General features: G+C 34.7%; 1 protein-coding gene across 4 annotated transcripts in view; it reads left to right on the top strand.

Annotated features, from left to right (window-relative positions):
- Positions 1-24909, top strand: part of LOC149807910 (dedicator of cytokinesis protein 7-like) — a 184966-nt gene that overhangs the window by 105666 nt on the left and 54391 nt on the right. For all 4 annotated transcript variants that reach the window (XM_089971876.1, XM_089971895.1, XM_089971866.1 and 1 more), the window contains 5 exons: positions 6138-6285; positions 9144-9246; positions 16167-16266; positions 19099-19233; positions 21104-21256. In XM_089971876.1, the coding sequence (XP_089828002.1) occupies positions 6138-6285; positions 9144-9246; positions 16167-16266; positions 19099-19233; positions 21104-21256 (639 nt within the window). The remainder of the gene's footprint in view (positions 1-6137; positions 6286-9143; positions 9247-16166; positions 16267-19098; positions 19234-21103; positions 21257-24909) is intronic.

Raw genomic sequence — 24909 nt, 5'->3', positions numbered from 1 at the left:
TGAGACATAGTGATCATATGTTATGTCAGAGACCTAACTATTATATCATTTCACAAGGTGATACAAGTTTTACTGTGTGATATAAACATTTGTTGAAAGGCTTTTTTTTTAAATATGCCACACCATCACTGTGGTCGGAGCTAGCAGTATTACCTCTAGACTTAACTGTCTGTCCATAACACATTGGTCAAATTTTGCATTTCAGGCCCAGAGGTGTGGCATCTATGTTCATTTGTTTCTTTGTAAGTTGATCTTGAGAAGTCAGGCATACATGTTTTATGACATGGCAGTGACTTGCTGTCTTCATGTCTGTACCATATTATGTCATGGCAATCACTAGCTGTCTTCATGTCTGTACCATACTATGTCATGGCAATCACAGCTGTCTTCATGTCTGTACCATATTATGTCATTGCAATCACTAGCTGTCTTCATGTCTGTACCATATGTCATGGCAATCACTAGCTGTCGTCATGTCTGTACCATATTATGTCATGGCAATCACTAGCTGTCTTCATGTCTGTACCATATTATGTCATGGCAATCACTAGCTGTCTTTATGTCTGTACCATATTATGTCATGGCAGTTACTAGCTGTCTTCATGTCTGTACCATATGCTATGGCAATCACTAGCTGTCTTCATGTCTGTACCATATTATGTCATGGGAATGACTAGCTGTCTTTATGTCTATACCATTATTATGTCATGGCAATCACTAGCTGTCTTCATGTCCGTACAATAAATGAGGTTGCCTTAGAAGGGATGAGTGGTAGTAGAATTTTGGACCACAACTCTTCTTGAGAGATGGTATTAGAAATCAGATAACTAAATTTCCAGTTGACCCGCTTTCTTCAAACAAATAGTTATGTTGGAAATTCGTCTTTGAAATGAGTTTATACACAATGTAGTCTCTGCCTATTCAGATTGCTTAAAGGTCACCGGCCATACTCTAACATTTTTCTTTTTGCATCAGATTTGAATTACATGATTTAAAGTAGTTATGCTTGCACAAAATGAATCATTTTTTTATCAAGTATAAAGAAGAAATAATAATTTAATTACTTGAAATAGAAGTATAAACCGCTATTACTTCCCCTTGGCTACGATTTTCACCTATAGAAGACACCAACTGAAAATGATGTACATTTATCTCCACAAGATGAAGTACATGCTTCTTGTTGTCAAAAAATAAAACACTATAAACTATGGATAGGGAACATTTAGATGAAACTATTGAAAACTAATTTACTGTTCAGTGTTTTATTGATGTGCATACATGATGCACTAGACTGTGTTGCTTTCAAAACTGTTCATATTGGTTAAAACAATGCTAAATAAAGAGTTTGATCAAAGTCTACACTCTGCACATTTAAAAAGTATTATGATTATTTTAAACATTAATATTTTAAATTTGCAGTAACATTACTGTAATCTTTATTTCATATATTTTACTTACGCTCTATCTATCCCTCTTCTCATATGCGCCATAGAACTTTCTATGGGATTTAGGAGGTCCAAACTTCTTGGGTGATGGAAGGGATTTCTTATATTTGACAATCTCTAGGAAAATTGTAGGCACGCTGTTTTTAACAAATTCAGTTTCATTTGTACACCACTGGATTTCATCACTGAAGGAGGGTGTAAAAAGTAACTGTTCTCAAAATGCCGTGTGCACAAGCGGGATGATGTTGTTGGCATAAATGGTACAACTTTCCCATCCCTCATCCTATTCAATCCCACAACTTCAATCCACTTTTTTTTCTAGTAAACAGGGTCTTTCAGAAAAAGAAAGAACCCTTTGGTCCCATCATCACTCTTTTGGTTACATCCATATGTAACGCAGTGCACCATATTTGCTGTACAGAAGCACAATTGTAGGCTATATCACAGACATTTACATGGGGAAATTAAACGCTTGAATGGCTAGGTTGAATAGAAGGGATAAATGTACGTCATATCTGTTTTTGGCATGCGGAAACTACCCATTGTTTATGGAGATTACAGAATAACGTTTTCATTTAAAAGAGCAGATTTTCAAATCTAATTGAACATTTTTATGGTGTGCATACATAACAAATGTGTTTTTTTATGACTATAATAATATCACACATTTGTACAATATATGTGGCAAGTGACCTTTAAAGAAATTGCAGATATCAGTTTGGGGAAAATATAGTAAAACCTCCTTGCAGATTGTTGACATCATGTGGACACATTTTGGTCCCTTGAGCAAGTACTGGCATAATTGAGATTAGGACATAATGTGCATGGCATCAAAAATGATGTGTGGAAAACATGCAAAGAAATTGACTTCAAACGTTCTTCCTGACAGGTAAAATGTTTTGACTTGGAGGAATTTCAATCCCTCCATGACTGTGTCATTGGATCTATTCTCTTTTTTGAACAAAGTTTGTATTTCTAATGATATTAACAAACTGTGTGGTCTTTAGAATCAGTAAAAAGATATAGATCCACTTGGCTTTCAGGTTTTATATATATATATATATATATATATATATATATATATAGTACAGCTCACATGTAAGTTTGGAACCCTACACATCGTGATGAGCTACTTAAAATAATAAACAATCACCACTGCGCCTCAGCATGCAGCATTTGATTTGGCATCATATCTATTACATAATCTTTATTATGGGTCATACACAGTAAGCCATGCCCATTTGATAGAGGCCACATCCAGTTCACAGTGGTCGTTATCAACAACTCCGCGAGATAGCAAGGTGTGCAGAGCAATTCTCCATGAGCTGCTGCTGCAACTCTGTCAGGATGCATAGAGAAATGGTGGAGGTATTTTTTTTAATCGTCTTCTCTCTCCACCACCACCATCATGCGTGGGATTCAAAAAATACATGTGAGCTGTACTATGTGTATGTATGTATGTATGTGTATGTATATATATATATATATATATATATATATATATATATATATATATATATATATATATATATATATATATATATATATATCTATCTATCACAGTAATTCCTCCGATGATGTTTAAAATGATAAATTAATTCTCCTATGGCATGAAAAGAAAAGAAAGTTAAGAATAATATTGCAAAAGTTATATAGAGCAGTGTGTTCACAGTAGGGAAAAGGACCATAAATATTTATTTGGAGTTCTTCTTTCTGATATTACATAAATTAGTGTCATTCCAACCCTCCAGACCAACAGTTTCCAGTACTTTTATTAATTAGTATTACTTCAATCCTCCAGACCAACAGTGTTTTCAGTACTTTGATTAATTATTATTACTTAACCCTCCAGACCAACAGTGTTTTCAGTACTTTGATTAATTAGCATCATTCAGCCCTCCAAACCATCAGTGTTTTCAGTACTTTGATTAATTAGTATTACTTAACCCTACAGACTGTATTTTCAGTACTTTCATGAATTAGTATTATTTAACCCTCCAGACCAACAGTGTTTTCAGTACTTTGATTAATTAGTATCATTCAGCCCTCCAAACCATCAGTGTTTTCAGTCCTTTGATTAATTAGTATTACTTAACCCTACAGACAGTGTTTTCAATACTTTCATTAATTAGTATTAACCCTCCAGACCATCAGTGTTTTCAGTACTTTGATTAATTAGTATCATTCAGCCCTCCAAACCATCAGTGTTTTCAGTACTTTGATTAATTGTATTACTTCAGCCCTCCAAACCAGCAGTGTTTCCAGTACTTTTATTACTTAGTATTACTTCAATCCTCCAGACCATCAGTGTTTTCAGTACTTTTTTAATTAGTATCATTCAGCCCTCCAAACCATCAGTGTTTTCAGTACAGTACTTTTTAACCCTATAGACAGTGTTTTCAGTACTTTATTAATTAGTATTACTTAACCCTCCAGACCATCAGTGTTTTCAGTACTTTGATTAATTAGTATCATTCAGCCCTCCAAACCATCAGTGTTTTCAGTACAGTACTTTGATATTTTTGTTTACTTTAAAGGTGTGATTCGGCATATTTTGATTTTTGTATAAAATTTAATTTGCCATTGTCAGTGTTAAAATAGGCTCAAAATTATGGTGTGCATCATTTTTGTTATATTTCATTTTTACTCAGGCCCTGGTTCAGTTTTCATTGCATAGCAATGAAAGTTGAAGTCGGTCAAGTAAAATAGGCTAATTCAGGATGATATAATTCAAGAGGCTTAATTTGCACATCGTGTATCAGCATACAACACTGTATTATATGACTTTGGAAAGATCTTTTTTCAGCATCTTAAGATTGTTCACAATATCTTAAGATTGTTCATGATGTTGATGATGATGATGATGATGATGATGATAAATTTGATAATGCTTTTGCTACCAGAAAAGTGACATGCCTCAGTATGTGATAATGGAAGAAGTACATAATATATCAGCCAGTTACTTGCATGTACCTTCCTTTGTCATGGTCATTTCTCTGCAAGTTTACTCCTATGTCCACCAATCATACTGATAAGTAGCTGGACATGTATCAACAAACACATCCTGGATATTAAGGACCTTCCCCATGTAACTTTCATAGGGCATATAATAATATCCCAAAGGGGTCCCAGATTACCCTTTTGGAATCCATGTATGTTAGGTTTGCACAGTGTATTAAAATGAGTTGCACTTGGTAATTTGTTGGCTGACAAATGCATGAACATAGCCTGTCCTTGTAAACATGTTATAATTAAAATAAGTTTTGTTGAGTCCTCATCAATGGTCACTTTTCTCCTTTCCGCAACACTGCCATCATCAGCATTTGTGTGGGAGTTTTGGTTTAAACTTTTCCTTTGACTGTGGGCTCAACCTGCAGTTCCAGGCCTTCCCCTTGCCGATGAAGTTGGGATGGAGTCCCATATTTTGCCCATTTGTTCATAAATTTGGCAGTTCATGTGTTCATTATGCTCTCAGTTATTTTAAGTTCAATTTTACCAACTTGTATGAAATTTGTATATGGATTTATCTCAAGAACATCAGTAATGATTTACAAAAACTTGATCACTTTGGCCTAATTTTCACATGAGTTACTATTTGTTTTTTAGCCATTCATTCATTATGCAATAAGATCATAAAGTTATGTGGATGCATGTCAGTATGAGTGAATCAACCATACTGAAACTAGGTCACTGTGACCACATTTTCGTGCTTGAGTAACTTTTGCATTTTCAGATTTTTTTTACACCCTTTATAGCCTGGATCCCATTTTACCTGGACTTGTAAGAACTGATCTGTGGGTGTATCTCAAGGAGAGTAAATCAATCATAACAAACCTAGGTCACTTCAACCTAATTTGCAAACTTAAATGACATTTTATTTTCAGCCACATACCAATTATGATGAGTGAAATGTAAAATGGGATCCAAGATATTTGATACAGTGTTTCATTCCTTCTCTTGGGAGTTTGCATACAATAATGAACTGAGACGGTTTGTTATTTTATTCAGATTGAGCAAGAATTACATGAAATTGATCCGGAAACCAGTTTTTGCTGTTTTCACATTAATAAAACTTATTCTTCAATGTGTATGATTGTTTGATATGGTTTGTTACACTTATACTGAGCAGATTGCTTGTTTTAAGTCACAATACTGATGTGATAGCATGACGAAGAGTTGTCCATTGGAATTAACATAATTCCATGCTGAATAATATTGTTATATTTGTGACTCATTTCTTGTAAAAGAAAACACAAGAAGGCTATTAATTTCCCTTTTTTGTTGCCACTATTTGCTCTTATTTTTGGGACAACTGTCTGTTGTTATATTTGAATCCATAATAATACTGTTATGTCTAAATTAGCATTATAATAAACTTTGTTATACCATGATGTACCTGTTTATTTAATAATCCAACATCTTTCTTTTCAGTCAAGATGACACGACATCAGACATTAAATGTTATTAAACAATAACTTGTAGCCTCATTTTCAGCTAATCTTTTAAGAGTTTATCTTGAGTCAGGCCCAAATTTCACCAACATGATTTAAATCTTGAATCAAGAGTTAAGACATGATTGGTCAGACGTTTATCTCATGTAAAATATTTGGTAGGTTCTAGGTGTAAGTTAAAGTCCAGTTCCATTGGTGAAATTCTGACCAATAATGTAACTACATGCATGTCTTGGTACAGGGCAAGAAGAATATGGCTCAGTTCTCCCAGCAGACAATGAAGAAGAGTGTAGACATGAAGTCCAAATTGGAGGAGGCCATCTTGGGTTCTGTCAGCGCTCGTTCTGAGATGATTAGACGGAGACAGAGTTCTCACATCAGCTTGCCAGGTAATATTGTGTAAATATCCATATTCTCTAGACTGAACTTTGTCCACCTAATACCAAAGACTTGAGCTGACATCTGTCAAACCATTTCATAGATTTATAATGGGTATTACAGTAAAATTCCTGCCAAAATCAAAGACTTGCTTATATCTGTGTCAAACCATTTCATAGATTTATGATGGGTATTACAATGAAATTAGTCCTGCCAAAATCAAAGACTTGCTGATATCTGTGTCAAACCATTTCATAGATTTATGATGGGTATTACAATGAAATTAGTCCTGCCAAAATCAAAGACTTGCTGATATTTGTGTCAAACTATTTCATAGATTTATGATGGGTATTACATTGAAATTAGTCATGCCAAAATCAAAGACTCTTGCTGATGTCTGTGTCAAACAATTTAATAGAGCTATGATGGATATTAACTAAGAAATGTAATGCAAATTTACGAGAAAAATTTGAACTTTGTTAAAGCAGTCCATGAATTAATGAGGTAGGATGCTAATATGTATTCTGCTGTTTGCACAATATTTATTCTTATTATGCCAACACTACATGCAGTTGATTAATGTTGATTTTGATCCTGTCTGTCCATATTTCTGTCCATTCCAAGAAGATTTGTTAGCAAGATTTTGCAAAAATCTGTTAATGTTGAATAATGGAATGCGTTGGGCATACTTTGAGGCCATTTAGTGATTCTTATATCCCCCCTCATCTTAAGTCTTACATTATGGCATTGTCCGTCTGTTCATTACCATTAATTTATCTGGCCATTAAGTTTGTGACTGTTTCCATTAAAATTTTACTGCAAAATACATCATGACTATTCATAGCCATACCCCCCTGATGGTCATGCTAGGGGAGAATGCAATTCAGCGAATTGTATCTTTGTCTAGAGTATAACTTTTGAACCATTGAATGTATTTCAATACAGTATTAGCCAATTATATATCAAATATAGACACTCTGTTCTTTATAATAGCCATGCCACCTGCCTGAATGTCAAGGTCATGACAAGGAAGATTTTGTTTCTTTGATTTGCATCTTTGTCCAGAGTATAACGTTTGAACCATTGAAGATATTTCAATAAAACATTAGCCAGTTATATATCAAGTAAGGACACTGTTCTGTAACATAGCCATACTGCCTACCACAAGGACAAGGCCATTTTGAGTCACTTAAGATGTTTTAATGAAACATTGCCCTAGTATATAAATATATCATGAAATGGTGGTGTATCTCACTCCATTGCCATGCCTGTTAAGGTGATGGCAAGGGAAATATAATGATGTTACTTTTATTCTTCTGTGGAGTGTGACTTCTGAACCACTGAAGATACCTTAGTGAAACTTTAGCCAAGCGTATATCAAATATCAGCAGTGTCACATACCATAATCATGCCCCCTGCCTCAAGGTCAAGGTCTTAGCAAGGGAACTTGTCCAGAGTATAACTTTTTAAAACACTGTTGATGTTTTAATGAAACCAGTTGTATAGTAGGTAGTATGTCATATACCATTGCCATATCCCTGTTGTATAGTAGATAGTATGTCATATACAATTGCCAGATCCCTGTTGTATAGTAGATAGTATGTCACATACCATTGCTAGATCCCTGTTGTATAGTAGATTGTATGTCACATACCATTGCCAGATCCCTCTTGTATAGTAGATAGTATGTCACATACCATTGCCAGATCCCTGTTGTATATTAGATAGTATGTCACATACCATTGCCAGATCCCTCTTGTATAGTAGATAGTATGTCACATACCATTGCCAGATCCCTCTTCTATAGTAGATAGTATGTCACATACCTTTGCAAGATCCCCAAACACAGGGCTAAGGTCCCAGCAATGGAAAATTTAAATCAGTTATATCTGCCCCTGTGCACATGTAACTTTTAAGCCAATGAAGAGATTTAAATTAAACTTTAATATGTTAAATATCATGATTTAACTTTGTATTATGTATTTACATTCGTACACTGCAACAAGGTCAGAATCACAATTAATGGATCACTTAAGCTTTTGGTCTTTACTCAACTCCACACTTTGTCATACAGTTGTTGAATCCTAGGTCAAAGGTCAAAGCATTAGCAGGGAAAAGGTCACAAGACATGTGTATCATGTGCCTTTTGTAGTACACTTGTTCAGTTTTTTTTACACATTTTTGGGCAAAGATCTTGGGATCATGATTATGAAACAACCATTTGAGGTTGACAAATGAAACTGGTCTCCATCTTTTGAACCATCTTTATAAATGGATGTATGGCTACAATAGGAGGTTCTGAATTTATTGGTGGAGTTGGAATTCAATTTCACTTCTTGTAAGGCCTCAGCTGTAGTGACTAATCAAGGTAATTACTGAAGCATTAACTAAGCTGTAATATGGGTCACTGGCTGTCACTTTAATGTTATTCAAAGTGTATGACTTCCATCTAGTTAAATGTGACATCTGGTGATGGATAATAATTATAGCTTCTGAAACAGATCTTAAAGAGAATTGAAAAAAATGGAAACACAAAAATTAATCTCTGGGGTTTTATAAGTTCTTCTTCTGTGTTTTATGTATTTTATGCCCTGCCACTCAGGTCATAATTTTGAAGGCTAGGATTGATTAATGTTTACAATGGGTGCTGGAAACTATGAAAAGCTGAGATTTAAGCTAAGTAATTATTGATTACATTTTAGTTATGATCTGCAGTCAGGACATGTCTGTTTTAAAAACATATCTATGGTTAATACAATTAAATGGCAGCACCAGTCCTTGTGTTTGTCAGTAGCAAAGATCAAATCCTGAACTCTAATGATGCTAAACTGTTGTACTATTTTATTGATCTAATCTTGTTACTTTGAAGGAGATAGAACACCTCCACTTAGTGGCTCTGGTGGTGACAAAAATCAGCTGAGGTGGAGAAAAGACCAGTTTCTACGGAAGTCTCCTCATGAACAACTTGAAAGGTGGGTAACATGTCTTCTGTATGTTTTGGACCCTGTTTGCTTTCTGACACCAAAAGTTATTTGCCAGAAAAATATTTTAATTTCTTGTAAATTTTAGATGATGTTTTACAGTAGTTTTGTTTTTGGAATTATTATTTTCAGACACAGTTTAAGGAGACCTGGTGTCTTGTTTTCAAGCAAACATGTTTTTGCTAGTAACCCCAAGGGCCTTTATTGTTGCTTATTTACATGTAACAATATAAATAAATGATGAGCATATTTCTTTTAGGTAAACTGCAAGCAGCAGTATGAACTCCTGTGGTGGTAATTAAAGAGACATTGTTTGCACCATCATAAATAGGTACCTAATTATATCAGAAAATAATTGGTCTCATATAATAAGAAATACTCTTATGTGAGCATGACCTGGTTGTTTTGGCCATGTAGTTCACATGTCTGTGGAATTTTGAGTGTGTGTAGTTACAGCTGAATGGGGGGCCCCAACTGGCTGAGTGGTCTAAAGTGCTCTCCATTACGGATCACTGCCATCTCACCTCTGTCTGCATGGGTTCGAGTCTAGGATTCGGCTAATGTAGGTATGTGAGAAATCTTACCAGTAGCTTCTTGTGGGTTGGTGGTTCTTTCTGGGGTTTTCCCAGGTTCTTCCTCCACCATTAATACTGGCTGCCATGTATAGCCTATCGTGTGCTGAAAAATGGCATTAAACCCTACAACAACAACAACAGCTGAATGGTTTCTCAAGTTTGATGGAACAGCTGATTTTTACTAATGTAGTAAGATTGCAAGATTAGGTAGGATTGTGACATTCCATGCGGATTTGATATCGAAACATGCAGTACAAATCACCAAAAGGCCCTTTCAACAAACTCAAAAGCTAGGAGAAATACCAGTAAGTGCCTAAAATGTGTGTGTGTGTTGTGGACAGATTTATCAGCAACAGTTGCTTGATTTAATGCATAGTTGATCTCAAACCACCAAACTGACCATTAATACCAGTATAGGTTTGGGGGTTGATTTTTCAGACTAACTCTTTACTTGACAAACTAGTAAATATACCAAAAGAAATGAATGAGACAAAATGATGAGAAGAGTAACAAACAAATAGTTTATTTTAGAAACTTAATAATAATAATAATAATGAGGACTTTGTATAGTGCCTAATCTTTAGAAGATCTAAGCACTTTACAACATTAGACAACACCTATAAGATAAAAAACATATAATAATATTATTACAAAAACAAACACCATGAAATTAGAAAAACATTAAAAAGTAAAAAACATGCTGAGAATATTTCAGGTAGGAAACATTATTAGGTCTTTAAGTTTGTTCTTGCAGTCGAAATAAGTGAGTTTTGAGAGCCCTCTTGAATGTGATCACTGTGTCAGTGAGCAATTGATTCCACGTTGCTGGGCCTTGGTATGCAAAAGAACGCTGTCCATGTGACTTTGTTTTCATAGTGGGAATAATGAGTATACGATTGTCATAAGAGGAGCATAAGTATCTTGCTGGTGTGTACACATGGGTGAGATTGGATAGGTATCTTGGACTAGAGACCGACAGTGAAGCATAGCACGAAGAACAAATTTTGTGTTTGATTCTGGATTGAATGGATAGCCAGTGTAGGGTACAGAGCAGCGGGGAGGTGTGCTCTGATCGTGGTACTCTAAGTATGATCCGAGCAGCTGTGTTTTGAACTTTTTGAAGTTTCTGGAGTAGATATTGAGATGAACCAGACAGAACTGAGTTACAATAGTCCAGTCTTGAAAGTACTAATGAACACACAAGTGTTTTAGTGGCATCAACTGAAAGATATTTGCGAATGGAGTTGATGCGTCTCAGCTCAAGATATGCAGCCTTGCATATGTTCATGATATGTTGGTGCAATGTGAGAGTACTGTCCAGAGTAACACCTAGGTTTTGTACTGATTGTGTGAATTTAATGTTGGCATTGCTGATATTTATTGTTTGAGGTAAAGGATGTGAATGAGAAAGTCTTTGTGTTGTGATCAGAATGGCCTGTTTTATCATCATTCATCTGCAGCTTGTTACATGTCATCCATGATTTCACATCAGAAATGCACCTCTCTACACCTTGGATGGTAGCATCAACTTCAGTTGGGTGGCTAGATTTGTATATTTGGATGTCATCAGCGTACAGTTGGTGAGACGCTGGATGATGATCTATGAGCGACTGAGTGTACAGAATGAAGAGAACAGGTCCAAGAACAGACCCCTGTGGAACACCACAACATAGATCAACTGGGCTGGAGTGTATTCCATTTGCAGATACAATTTGTGTCCTGTTGACCAAGTAGGACTTGAACCACAGTAAGGCTGTATCATGAATGCCAAATACGTGCTGGAGATGGTGAAGTAATATATCATGGTCTGTTGTGTCAAATGCTGCAGACAAATTAAGGAGGGTGAGGACTGTAATCTTTCCGCTATCCAACGCAGAGAGAATGTCATTAACTACTTTTAGAAGAGTTGTTTCAGTACTGTGGCAAGGGCAATGCAGATTGCACATTGCTAAAAAGACTGTTTGAATTTAGATGAGATACAAGCTGGGATAGAACAACCTTTTCTAAGATTTTTTTATAAATGGGAGATTAGAAACTGGGTGGTAGTTCTTTAAATCGTTATGGTCTAGTGTTGGTTTCTTCGGCAGAGGCTTAACAATGGCAGTTTTGAAAAATGATGGGAATTCCCTGGATGAGAGAGAGGTATTAATAACATCAGTTAATGAAGGCAATACTGGATCTAAGCACTCAGGCAGCAGTGATGTTGGAACTGGATCAAGTTCACATGACTTTGGTGCACTCTTCATCAGGATTGTACGTACGAAATCCATTGAGACAGGTTCAAATGCTGCTAATGGTTGCCGCTCAAATTCTGTATCCCAACTGTATGGTGATGACGAGTCAATTGAAATTGTGCTGTCAAGCTTATCTCTAATGGTAATCAATCTCAGTTCTGATTATTTATAACTAGTTTGTAGTAAGCCTTCCTAAACTTGGATAAAACACATGTCTCTGAGGAGCCTTTTACTGGTGTTGTTTGTGACTGACCATCATACATATATTTTAACTATTAAAACCAAAATACATTCAATTTTCTATGTTAAATAACTTCAGAATCATAATTTATTGAGAAATCTTCATTTGGTTTTTATTCATTACTTTTTTACACAGTAATGAAATTTGAGAGTGTTAGTGGTGTAGATTTTCACAAATACTAATTATATAGAGTTGGTTGTTGTTGTGGGGTTTAACGCCATTTTTCAGCACACGATAGGTGTATGGTTGTAATGCATGGGTGTATAGTTGCAATGCATAGGTGTATAGTTGTAATGCATAGGTGTATAGTTGTAATGCATAGGTGTATGGTTGTAATGCATAGGTGTATAGTTGTAATGCATAGGTGTATGGTTGTAATGCATAGGTGTATAGTTGTAATGCATAGGTGTATAGCTGTAATGCATAGGTTTATGGTTGTAATGCATAGGTGTATGGTTGTAATGCATAGGTTTATGGTTGTAATGCATAGGTGTAAGGCTGCAATTACTGGTGGATATATATCAAATACAAGAATTACACCAGTAATGTTTGTTGTTAGTTCATTGCAAAATACACAATAATGGAAGAATATACTGTTTTTATTGTGTGGATAGCACATTATTGTAGATGATAATTTCTTGTTTGGGCAAAAAAATATTCTCCAGATTTCTTTTGGGATCCCTAATGAAGTAATCTGTCAGAGAGCAAACATGCAGAACAAACTGAATAAGTTACTATTCCAAGTAAAAATTGACACTGAAAATGTATGTTTTCAAGACTAGTTCAGTGTCATAATGACAATCAGGATAAAATAAAAGGATTTTAAACAGATTATTTTATGTGTTTTCGAATGGATTTTTTTGTACTCAAGGTTCGTACAATCTTGGAAGGTCTTTGACAATTTGGGAAAAATGAGGTAGCATTTTCAAGGCCTTAAAAGTTCGGGAAAATTGAGCAGATTACCCTGAGGTCTTTAAAAGTCTTTAAAAGTCCATCAGCTTTGGCCAATCAAAATGTTCATTACACTAATTCATGATTTCTTTAACAAGACTGTTTAGCCAACTGAATTTTGGTTACATTGAACAAGTGCTCACTCTGTGTAGAAAGTTCTCGAAAGTAACACACGTTTGAGGATTTAAAATTGGTTCAGTCAATTTAAGTCTTCAGTTTTGTTTCATCTCATGTTTAAAAATGCCAGGTCTTTGCTCTTTCTTTGATATCTGGCTTGAAAAAGAGAAATACAAGGAATGGCTGAAAAAGGATAAAACATACAAACAAAAGGGATTTTGTACATTGTGTAAAAAGACAATCAAATTGGCTTTGATGCAGAAGGAGCCCTTACAAGTCATGCCAAAGGTAAGATGGAAATTAGTTCACAATAACTACACACTTTTCATTTAGTGGAACAAATATGCAGAAGTATAAGCTATAGGTAATTTTGGGCAAAATAACGATAACTCATAACTCTTGTGGTATAAAATAAGATATTGTTTAACTTGATGATTTGGGAGACGTGGTAAAATGAAAAGAGGGCCCGTTACATGAGTTACATATTGCATAAGTTACATATTTCTGAAATGATGATGAATGGTAACCTATCTTCCAGATCATTATAAAGGAATTTTAGGAAATTAATTATAGTTTGAATTTCATCATTAAACAATATTGTAGTATTTTGCATTCATTGTTTTCTCATATAACACAACTTGTATACAAAATGTTAGCAAAAATAGGTCATGGAAATCTATGTTTGTGGTCTTTGAAAGTTTGGTAAAGTCCTTGAATTTATCATTCAGAATTCTGTATGAATCCTGTTACAGCTGTTCAAATGCATTCAATTACTTCAATTGGTATCTAAAATAAAAGGGAGAAAAAAATCGCCCTAGCAACACCTATGATCAAGTGCTTCCACAAAATAAAAGGGAAATGTTTTGTCTTTAGTTGTAGGTTAATGAATGAAATAACAATACTTGCTTGAGTTTTGCATCTGATGTGTCCTTCAATGAGCACATGCATCTATGCATATATTTCATGTTTTTGAAGAAAACAGCAGTGTTATAGTAATCTCCCACTATGCAGTACTATACACGTGTCATGAAAATCTAAACTACAAAAGAACCTATATTTCATAAGAGTGTAAAAAAGAAATGAAATAAGATATTTCTAAATGAATTTTCATTCTAGCTAGACAAAAATATATATATCTGCTATTCTTGTGACCTTGGAATAAAGTTTATAGTCATAAAAAATTTGCATTAAGGTTTGGCTGAAGTTTTTTCATTTGCCTATGTTTGATAAATCCTGTGATGAATTTTATGGAGTGAATAATATGCTGAGACAATTCATTCTTTGATACACGTGCTTTGTATTTTGACTTGGGGATATTTCTTTCAAGGCTTTGGCTCCAAAATGCTTTGTGTTTTGACTTGGGGGATATTTCTTTCAAGGCTTTGGCTCCAAAATTTCATTTGTCCTTAAAGCCATCATTGATTTTCATCATACTTTAGATCAATCATTATGAAACCAAGGCAATTCTGTCTGAGACAGTAACTCATCATTTTGACCTTGGGATCAAGGTAACATTTTACATCATTGCTTTAATCATGGTTACCATATGGTGGCCTCAGCCTTTATCTCCAGCAAACCATGGTTTGATGATGCACACAAAGATGGCATCAGAGAATTGAAGAAGGTCCTTAAAAAATTCAGTTTCAATCCAGCAAGTGAAAATCTGAATACATACTATATTGACTGAGCTGAAGTTCATTTTGCTGTTAGAGACAGCAAGAGGAATACATGGAGATCCTATGTCTCGGGCTTGAACAATTAAGTTGAAATTTAGTGAGAAAGATCAATGGCATAAAAAGCAGCTTTATTAGGAACTCTGATGAAATTGCTATAACTAGCAGAAGTGTCAAATACATTGGTCAAAACATTCAGCAACCTAGCTAATTTTATCTCTCATTTTTAGAAAGATAGAAATTTCAAAGTTAGGTAGGCTGTACCAGTTTCTGAAAGCTGTCTTCAGGATATGGATGTATCTCATGCAGAATATTGTCAGTGACACTATTGAACATCAGAATAAAAAGTATTTTGAAATGCCTTACTGTAATCTCAAACTGTCTGCTCGTTATATATCAAGAACTTTTTGATCTGCTGTAGGATAAAGAGTATGCATAATATTGAATATCGACTACATATACAGTTAAATAACCCAAAGACTACATATAAGGTTAAATAACCCAAAGACTACATATAAGGTTAAATAACCCAAAGATCTGCCTTGATGGTTGCCTTATTCCTGTTGTGGAGGAGATCAAAGTTTTAATACTATCTTTTTTTTACTATACACTAACGTTTCTTCTGTACATTAGATATGCCAAGGACAAGTGTCAAAAGGCCCTGGATTTAATAAGAGCTATGGTAAATACAGATTGGGGAGCAGATTGGAAGTTCTTGCTTCAAATTTAGTGGTCATTTGTAAGATTTAAATTTGACAGTGGCGATAATGTGTACAGATCAGTCTGTAGTCTTACCTCCATATCCAGTACAAATTCAGGGACATGGACTTTGTCAGGGTACATTTGGAACTTCCGCTTCAGAAATCCTCAATGTTATCACAAGCAAACAGAACTGGTTCTTAAGTATAGTACAAACACTTTTCTAATCCATCTAATCGCACACATGATGTCATCTTTAGTCTCAAATACCAAACCTGGTGCATTCAGAAACCAACCCTCATTCTATATCTTGATATACAAATTCATCTTCACTTAGAAACAGCAAAATTCAAATGAATAAGGACATTTTATGATGCAAGACATGTTGTTACGACTTATTAGAAATGTGACTTAATTTTAGTGTAAAGACCCGAGATGTGGAGGCGGATGCTCATGTGGAGGGTAATTTGGCAGCAGAGGTTAATATGGTGGCCCTAGATACACTGGAGCTGATCATTCAGGTATGCATTCATATCCTTCATTGTAAGACTCTGTGAGACTCGACTCTGTAAGACTCGACTCTGTAAGATTCGACTCTGTAAGACTCTACTCTGTAAGACTCTGTAAGACTCGACTCTGTAAGACTCTGTGAAAGATGTAAAGCATTGTAATAGTATGAATAACAGCCCTTTAAACATCTAGAAGGAATTCACAGGTTTCAGTGCATTTTACTGTTTTATACTTATTAAAGAGCTTGTCCCTAGATTGTAAGTGTGTGTGTGTGATTGGGAATTTTAACGTAGCTTTAACAAATTTTCAGTCATATCGCTACAGTGTCTGCAGTGTGGCAGTTTATAGTGATGTCTAGCACTGGGGCATCATGCCGCAGACATGTAGCATGATGTCCCACCCAGTCACATTATCCTGACATCAGGTCAACTAGTCCTAACACTAACCTCTTAATGCTGAGCGCCAAACGAGGCAGCTGTAGGTACCATTTTTGTAAGTCTTTGGTATGACTTGGCCGGGGATCGAAACCATGACCTCCGCATTCTAGGTGAACGCTCTAACCACTAGGCCACCAGAGCAGTGTAGATTGTAAGTAGTATTATATGCAAGATTAGAAAATAGTACATATCATAAAATATTCTAAAAGTAATTGTCAAGTAAGCATTTAAAATTCATCGCATTCTTCTTTTGCTGTTAACACCAAGAGAAATCACTTACGCTGGTTGACAGTTTTTGCAACACTTTCTGAAGGAGCCAGTCTGTGAAACTTATTTAATACAGGTCATACATGTTGGATAATTGTTTCAGGTTTGGAATTAGATTTGTCTTTGCCATGCATCATTAGAAAGGGGCATACCATTTTGTTGCTGTGTATTCATCCATCCATCCATCCATCCATCAGTCCCTACATTCATCCTTCTGTACGTCCCTCCCAAATCCATAATGGCACGATAGCACAAACAAGCTATTGGACTTAGAGCTTAGAAGGTTTATGTAAGAGATCAGTAATGTAGTCAACTTTTTTGTCTGTAATGTATTCTGTGATGATGTTCCAGTTGAGAGGTGTTACGATCCTATGGTCTTAAACTGAGTAACATAAAAAAGAGTTCAAGAGTTAAAAACCATTAAGTTTCATAAAATTGAACAAATTTATATCTCTTGAATATAAAGTGAAAATTTATAAAGAACTTACAGTATTCTGAATTAAATCACAAATAGTCCTGAAATATCTGTCACAACTTTGCCAACTATCAACAAAGGAGCCGCTAAAACATAAAACTTTCCATTGTGTGGAAAGTTATGATGTTGTTCAGCTAAAACACAAAACTAAAATTGATTGACATTGATCTTAGTTGATCTATAATGATAATTTTAGCCTTTATTATTACCACTCTTCATGAACATTTAAGTTATGCTGGTTATGTTCCTTGTACAATTAAATGTGCGTACCTTTTTATAAATATTACCTCAACTTGTAGGACCGATTATATCATTGAAAATGAGTAACTCATGAGCACGTGATGCAATGTAAATGAAACAGCTATTGAGGACTAGCTGAAATGTTATCTGGAAGAATGCAATTTGATTGAAACAATGAATAAAGCAAAATCTGTGTTTCGTGTCCCAAGATGTACAGCTATTACAGTAGTCAACAAAAAGACTCAAAAACTGTCAAGTTTAGACATTGGCCCATGGATAAGCCACCACCACCCCTTCCAGGCTTTTATTTTTTCCTAAATTATTTGGCTTATACGCGAGTATATATGGTAGGTTTCTTTCTGCCCAGGTACACTGTTTACGGAACACTGAAAATAAAGAAACATTAAAAAAGAATATTCAACTCAGAAACTAATTTGTTAAAAAAATTGAGAAGTTCATTTGTTAATATATATATATGTTTGGTACTTGCAAAATGTTGAAAATAGTACATTCTTCTTGTCTTTATTTCAGCAACGAATACAAGATAATTTATTGCAAGAATGGTTAAGTCAGAGAGTGGAGTGGAGTTAAGCCTTCCATTATCAAAAATATAAGTTTCAAATAGTCATGGAATTTTACCTTTTTATGGGAATACCAAAAGCATACAGACAAGCACTTTTTAAAACTTTTATTCTTTGATGCAAGGCAGATTAACTTGTACCCTGTGTAACCTAGCCGAGAGTGTGTGTGTGTGTGTGTGCATGCATGTGTGTGGGCGTGCAAGCATGCATGTGTGGAGAGAGAAAAGAGACTGGACAGATCTCTATGGTGGAGATTCCAATATCAGCATAATATATATCTATGGTAGAGATTCACACATCAGCATAATAAGACCTTTGTCTATTAATGACTCGTCATCCAACTTGAACTATTTTTATGCAGGTGCTCTTGTATAGGACAATCATATATAAATGTGTATTATGTGCTAATGACCTTGAATTATACAAACAAATTTAGGTTTTGTCTATCTTGTTTGGATTAATACTTCATTGTTTTGTTAAGCACAAGTCCAACTTAAGTAATGTATCAATTTGTTTCTATGTTACTATCTGTTTACTTGTTGTCGATCTCATTATATAATAATCTTCCATGTACGACTGGTTCTTACAAAAGAAATGTGTAATAATAGTTATTCTGGGTCTGTGGCCTATATATCTGAAATAAAAAATGTTGAATCTTGAGAACTTGAAACAGAAAGCAACCATTCACACATATTTCTGCAACTGGCAACATCAGCAGTATTAAAGTTTGGTTTTAAGGTTTTTCTAACTCAGATAAAGGGGTGAAATAACATGGATGCAGGTCAGACATGAGGTTTTGCAGAATACTTGTTTCCTGAAGAAATTTGTTATGTCTTATTTCAGGTTGCACAGAATTCTGAGCAGATGCAACCATTATTGAGCAGTGCCCTGCGAGTATTACTCCACATGCTAGGTCTGAACCAGTCCACATTGGTCCTACAAAATCTGTTTGCCACACAAAGGTCTCTTGTCACAAAGGTATATTCTTACAATACAGTTGCAGCTAGTTTGATTTGTGCATTTGATGACATCTGACATTCTTACATAATTAAGAAGGTTGTAGCAAGTTTGACTTGAGCATTTTATGACATTTTGACATTCTTACATGGTCAAGACAGTTGTAGCTAGTTTGACTTGTGCAGTTTATGACATCTGACATTCTTACATGGTCAAGAAGGTTGCACATAGTTTGACTTGTGCAATTTATTTTATCTGAGTGAAATACTGGAATTGCTGGCATTGCTTAAATACATGAACTCTCAAGTGTTACAAATTCTTGTTAATTGTTTTACATATCATTTGTCAAGCCTATGATAGTGAGGGTGTGAGACACAAAATGCACTTTTCTAGCGTGTGTGCAGCATCAACAGTTTATTCAGGCTTTGGTTAATATGTTTCAGCAGTGCTTTGGTCATGGGGTCAATTTACAAGCCCTGGCCTTCATGTTTACACATGCAATAATAAATACTGTAAGCATATTGATCATACGCAGTATTCTGTATGCAAATGTTTCCACATAGCAAACAGCTCATAAATCTTAAAATGGTACTATAAATGAAAGGTCAGGATTTAACATATCTGTTTTGTAAGATCAAAAATATCACTTCCATTGTTCAAGAATCACACGGTGTTGTTGTGGTACATATATGCTAATTCAATATGCTACAGCTGTAGTCAGGTTTTCCAAAGCTAACACCTGTTTGAGGTCAGTATTCGGCAGACTAGATCAAATTAGTGTGGCTACCAATAGGGAAATAAGGCTAACCAGGGGTATTATAAATATGGTACCATATAATGAAAGGAAATGCCAGGTGGCTACTCATGCAAATTTCTCAACCAGTGACATCTTTTGAATTTGCCAATAGGACTAACAGCAATTTAAAATAACATATAGCATGAGCAAAGATAAAAAAACAATTGCTGCCTAAGTACAGGAAGAGTACATGCACTTTAAAAAAATCTTATTTGTTGGGGATGGAGAGGTCATTATACTTGCAAAGAAAATTAGACATCATGCAAAATGGTCATTCTTGGGATTTAACCTAGTAAATGGAGTCTGTATGGATATAACCATTGTGAATATTCAAACCCTGAAGGAGTATGATGTGTATTTTAAAAGTTTACATTTACTATTTAATTTATAAATTTTTTATCTCTTTGACAAAAGCTTCAGATAAACAGGGGCAATAAGATGGGGGGAAAAACCCACGAAGACCTGGAATTTTTCTTTCTCTCTCAGATATATCAGGCCATATTTTGTTTTGATCTTGAGTGCAAGAAGGAAAATGCAAGGGAATACATATGCATCTCTCTTCCCCCAAAAAATGTTAAAAAAGAATTTTAGCATTAATGATGCAATTTCCCTATTGCTGGTAATCTGAATAGCATAGAGTGATACTTTTAATTTTTATGAAACCAGAAGTTATTATAGTTTAATTTCACACAGCATCACATATTTTATCCTATCTGTAAATCTTCAGATCAGTGTCATTATATGTGGTACATAATACATTTAAAATACTTTGTGTGAAACAAATTAGGTACTTTTAGTTACATTCATTGATCCAGATCGGAAAGGTTACTGAGTTACAGATAGGATCAAATTTGCGATGTTGTTTGAAACAATGTGAAAAAGCCAAAGCCGAGGATTTTGATCTGGAATCGTCTTATACTCAGCATCAACTTATATATGGATGAAGGATGGAAAATTTGCCAAATTTGTTCATTCGGTTTATACTCCACATCCACTTATAGGCCAGCAAATGTGGTAAATCTGCAGCATTTTTTAAAATGTCTTTACATTGCCAGCATCACATTACATTGTGTCCATATTATTTGTCTATTTTAGTTTGTGGACTTGTTGTTTGAGGAGGAGACAGAGCAGTGTGCGGACCTATGCCTACGATTGTTACGTCATTGTAGTTCATGTATCAGCAGCATTCGGGCCCAAGCCAGTGCTTCCCTTTACATGCTTATGAGACACAACTTTGAGCTTGGCAATGTAAGTAACATAATTTTCAGTTCCAGCTGCAAGAGAAGATGCAAGCTGTAGCATTCTGTCATTCCTTTGTTGGTGCTGCAGTTGCTTATTGGTTAGACTGTTTGTAAAGGGTGTGGATTTGAAATCCTAATATTGGATCACCTTGAGTCAGATAGTATGGTGTATCATTGAGCAAGGCACTTCACTCCAATTGCCACAGCGCTAAATAACCAGTTTGTGTTGCTTTGCCATAAAACAGAATTCAAAATGCATTTCCGTTGTACTTGGTATGTGTTGAAAAAGGTTCCTGATATGATGTTAATAAGCTTGATGATGTCACTAAGCTTGATGATGTTAATAAGCTTGATGATGTCACTAAGCTTGATGATGTTAATAAGCTTGATGATGTCACTAAGCTTGATGATGTCAATAAGCTTGATGATATTAATAAGCTTGATGATGTCACTAAGCTTGTTGATGTCAGTAAGCTTGATGATGTTAATAAGCTTGATGATGTCACTAAGCTTGATGATGTTAATAAGCTTGATGATGTTAATAAGCTTGATGATGTCAGTAAGCTTGATGATGTTAATAAGCTTGATGATGTCACTAAGCTTGATGATGTCAATAAGCTTGATGATGTTAATAAGCTTGATGATGTCACTAAGCTTGATGATGTCAATAAGCTTGATGATGTCACTAAGCTTGATGATGTCATTAAGCTTGATGCTGTCACTAAGCTTGATGATGTCAATAAGCTTGATGATGTTAATAAGCTTGATGATGTCAATAAGCTTGATGATGTTAATAAACTTGATGATGTCAATAAGCTTGATGATGTTAATAAGCTTGATGATGTCACTAAGCTTATTGATGTTAATAAGCTTGATGATGTCACTAAGCTTGATGATGTCAATAAGCTTGATGATGTCACTAAGCTTGATGATGTCAATAAGCTTGATGATGTTAATAAGCTTGATGATGTTAATAAGCTTGATGATGTCACTAAGCTTGATGATGTCACTAAGCTTCATGATATTAATAAGCTTGATGATGTCACTAAGCTTGATGATATTAATAAGCTTGATGATGTTAATAAGCTTGATGATGTTAATAAGCTTCATGATGTTAATAAGCTTGATGATGTCACTAAGCTTGATGATGTTAATAAGCTTGACGATGTCACTAAGCTTGATGATGTTAATAAGCTTGATGATGTTAATAAGCTTGATGATGTCAATAAGCTTGATGATGTCAATAAGCTTGATGATGTCACTAAGCTTGATGATGTCAATAAGCTTGATGATGTCAATAAGCTTGATGATGTCACTAAGCTTGATGATGTTAATAAGCTTGATGATGTTAATAAGCTTAATGATGTCAATAAGCTTGATGATGTTAATAAGCTTGATGATGTCACTAAGCTTAATGATGTTAATAAGCTTGATGATGTTAATAAGCTTGATGTTGTCATTAAGCTTGATGATGTTAATAAGCTTGATGATGTCATTAAGCTTGATGATGTTAATAAGCTTGATGATGTCATTAAGCTTGATGATGTTAATAAGCTTGATGATGTCACTAAGCTTGATGATGTTAATAAGCTTGATGATGTCACTAAGCTTGATGATGTCACTAAGCTTGATGATGTTAATAAGCTTGATGATGTCACTAAGCTTGATGATGTTAATAAGCTTGATGTTGTCATTAAGCTTGATGATGTTAATAAGCTTGATGATGTCATTAAGCTTGATGATGTTAATAAGCTTGATGATGTCACTAAGCTTGATGATGTTAATAAGCTTGATGATGTCACTAAGCTTAATGATGTTAATAAGCTTGATGATGTCACTAAGCTTGATGATGTTAATAAGCTTGATGATGTCATTAAGCTTGATGATGTTAATAAGCTTGATGATGTCACTAAGCTTGATGATGTTAATAAGCTTGATGATGTCACTAAGCTTGATGATGTCACTAAGCTTAATGATGTTAATAAGCTTGATGATGTTAATAAGCTTGATGTTGTCAGTAAGCTTGATGATGTTAATAAGCTTGATGATGTCATTAAGCTTGATGATGTTAGTAAGCTTGATGATGTCACTAAGCTTGATGATGTTAATAAGCTTGATGATGTCACTAAGCTTGATGATGTTAATAAGCTTGATGATGTTAATAAGCTTGATGATGTCACTAAGCTTGATGATGTTAATAAGCTTGACGATGTCACTAAGCTTGATGATGTTAATAAGCTTAATGATGTTAATAAGCTTGATGATGTTAATAAGCTTGATGATGTCATTAAGCTTGATGATGTTAATAAGCTTGATGATGTCACTAAACTTGATGATGTTAATCTTGACGATGTCACTAAGCTTGATGATGTTAATAAGCTTAATGATGTTAATAAGCTTGATGATGTTAATAAGCTTGATGATGTCATTCAGCTTGATGATGTTAATAAGCTTGATGATGTTAATCAGCTTGATGATGTCATTAAGCTTGATGATGTCAATAAGCTTGATGATGTCACTAAACTTGATGATGTTAATAAGCTTGACGATGTCACTAAGCTTGATGATGTTAATAAGCTTGATGATGTCATTAAGCTTGATGATGTTAATATAAGAATATAACTTAAAGTTACAACAAACTTGTTGTTAATGAACATTAAATTGTCTTATAGAGACACAGATTTTTAAAAATACTCCTCTTTTTCACCATTATCTTATTAAATATCTAGCGCCCCACCGTAAAAGCAGAAGCCAGTATATTGTTTTGCTGTTGCAGGTCATTATTTTCAGTGCAGTAGCACTAAAATTACAGTACTCTCATTATAACACTATCAAATGGAGGTATTGAGTGTACCACCTTATTGCAAGACTGGTTTATATTGAAACAGATGATACATTAATCCCTCATTATAACACTGTCTGCTGGAGTTATTGAGTGTACTACCTTATTTTGAGACTGGTTTATATTGAAATAGATGATACAGTAATCCCTCATTATAACACTGTCCACTTCAGTTTTTTAGTGTAGAACCTTATTGTGAGACTGGTTTATATTGAAACAGATGATACAGTAATCTCTCATTATAACACTGTCCACTGGAGTTATTGAGTGTACCACCTTATTGTGAGACTGGTTTATACTGAAACAGATGATACAGTAATCCCTCATTATAACACTGTCCACTGGAGTTATTGAGTTTACGACCTTATTGTGAGACTGGTTTATATTGAAACAGATGATATATTAATCACTCACTATAACACTGCTGGAGTTATTGAGTGTACCACCTTATTTTGAGACTGGTTTATATTGAAATAGATGATACAATGATCCCTCATTATAACACTGTCTGCTGGAGTTATTGAGTGTACCACCTTATTGTGAGACTGGCTTATAATGAAACATGATACAGTACTCCCTCATTATAACACTGGAACCATAGTGTATATTGCCTTACTGTGAGAATAGAGTACATGATACATGATGCTGTATTGTTTACCAAAAGTTTGATATGTGAGCATGATATGTAATAACTTGAATTATATTGTTGAATGAATCAGTTAAAATTTCAACCTTTCCCTCTGCCTGGACACTAGGCTTAAAGCTGATAGCAGTTTATTGGTGTCATAATGCATGAAATTGTTGAGTTTTTTTTAATT

This window comes from Sinohyriopsis cumingii, chromosome 1, assembly GCF_028554795.1.
Source record: "Sinohyriopsis cumingii isolate HCF-2022 chromosome 1, ASM2855479v2, whole genome shotgun sequence".
In the NCBI taxonomy this organism is placed as follows: Eukaryota; Metazoa; Mollusca; class Bivalvia; order Unionida; family Unionidae; genus Sinohyriopsis; species Sinohyriopsis cumingii.
Note: the sequence above shows the minus strand (reverse complement) of the source record. Positions and strands in the feature narration are given on the sequence as shown.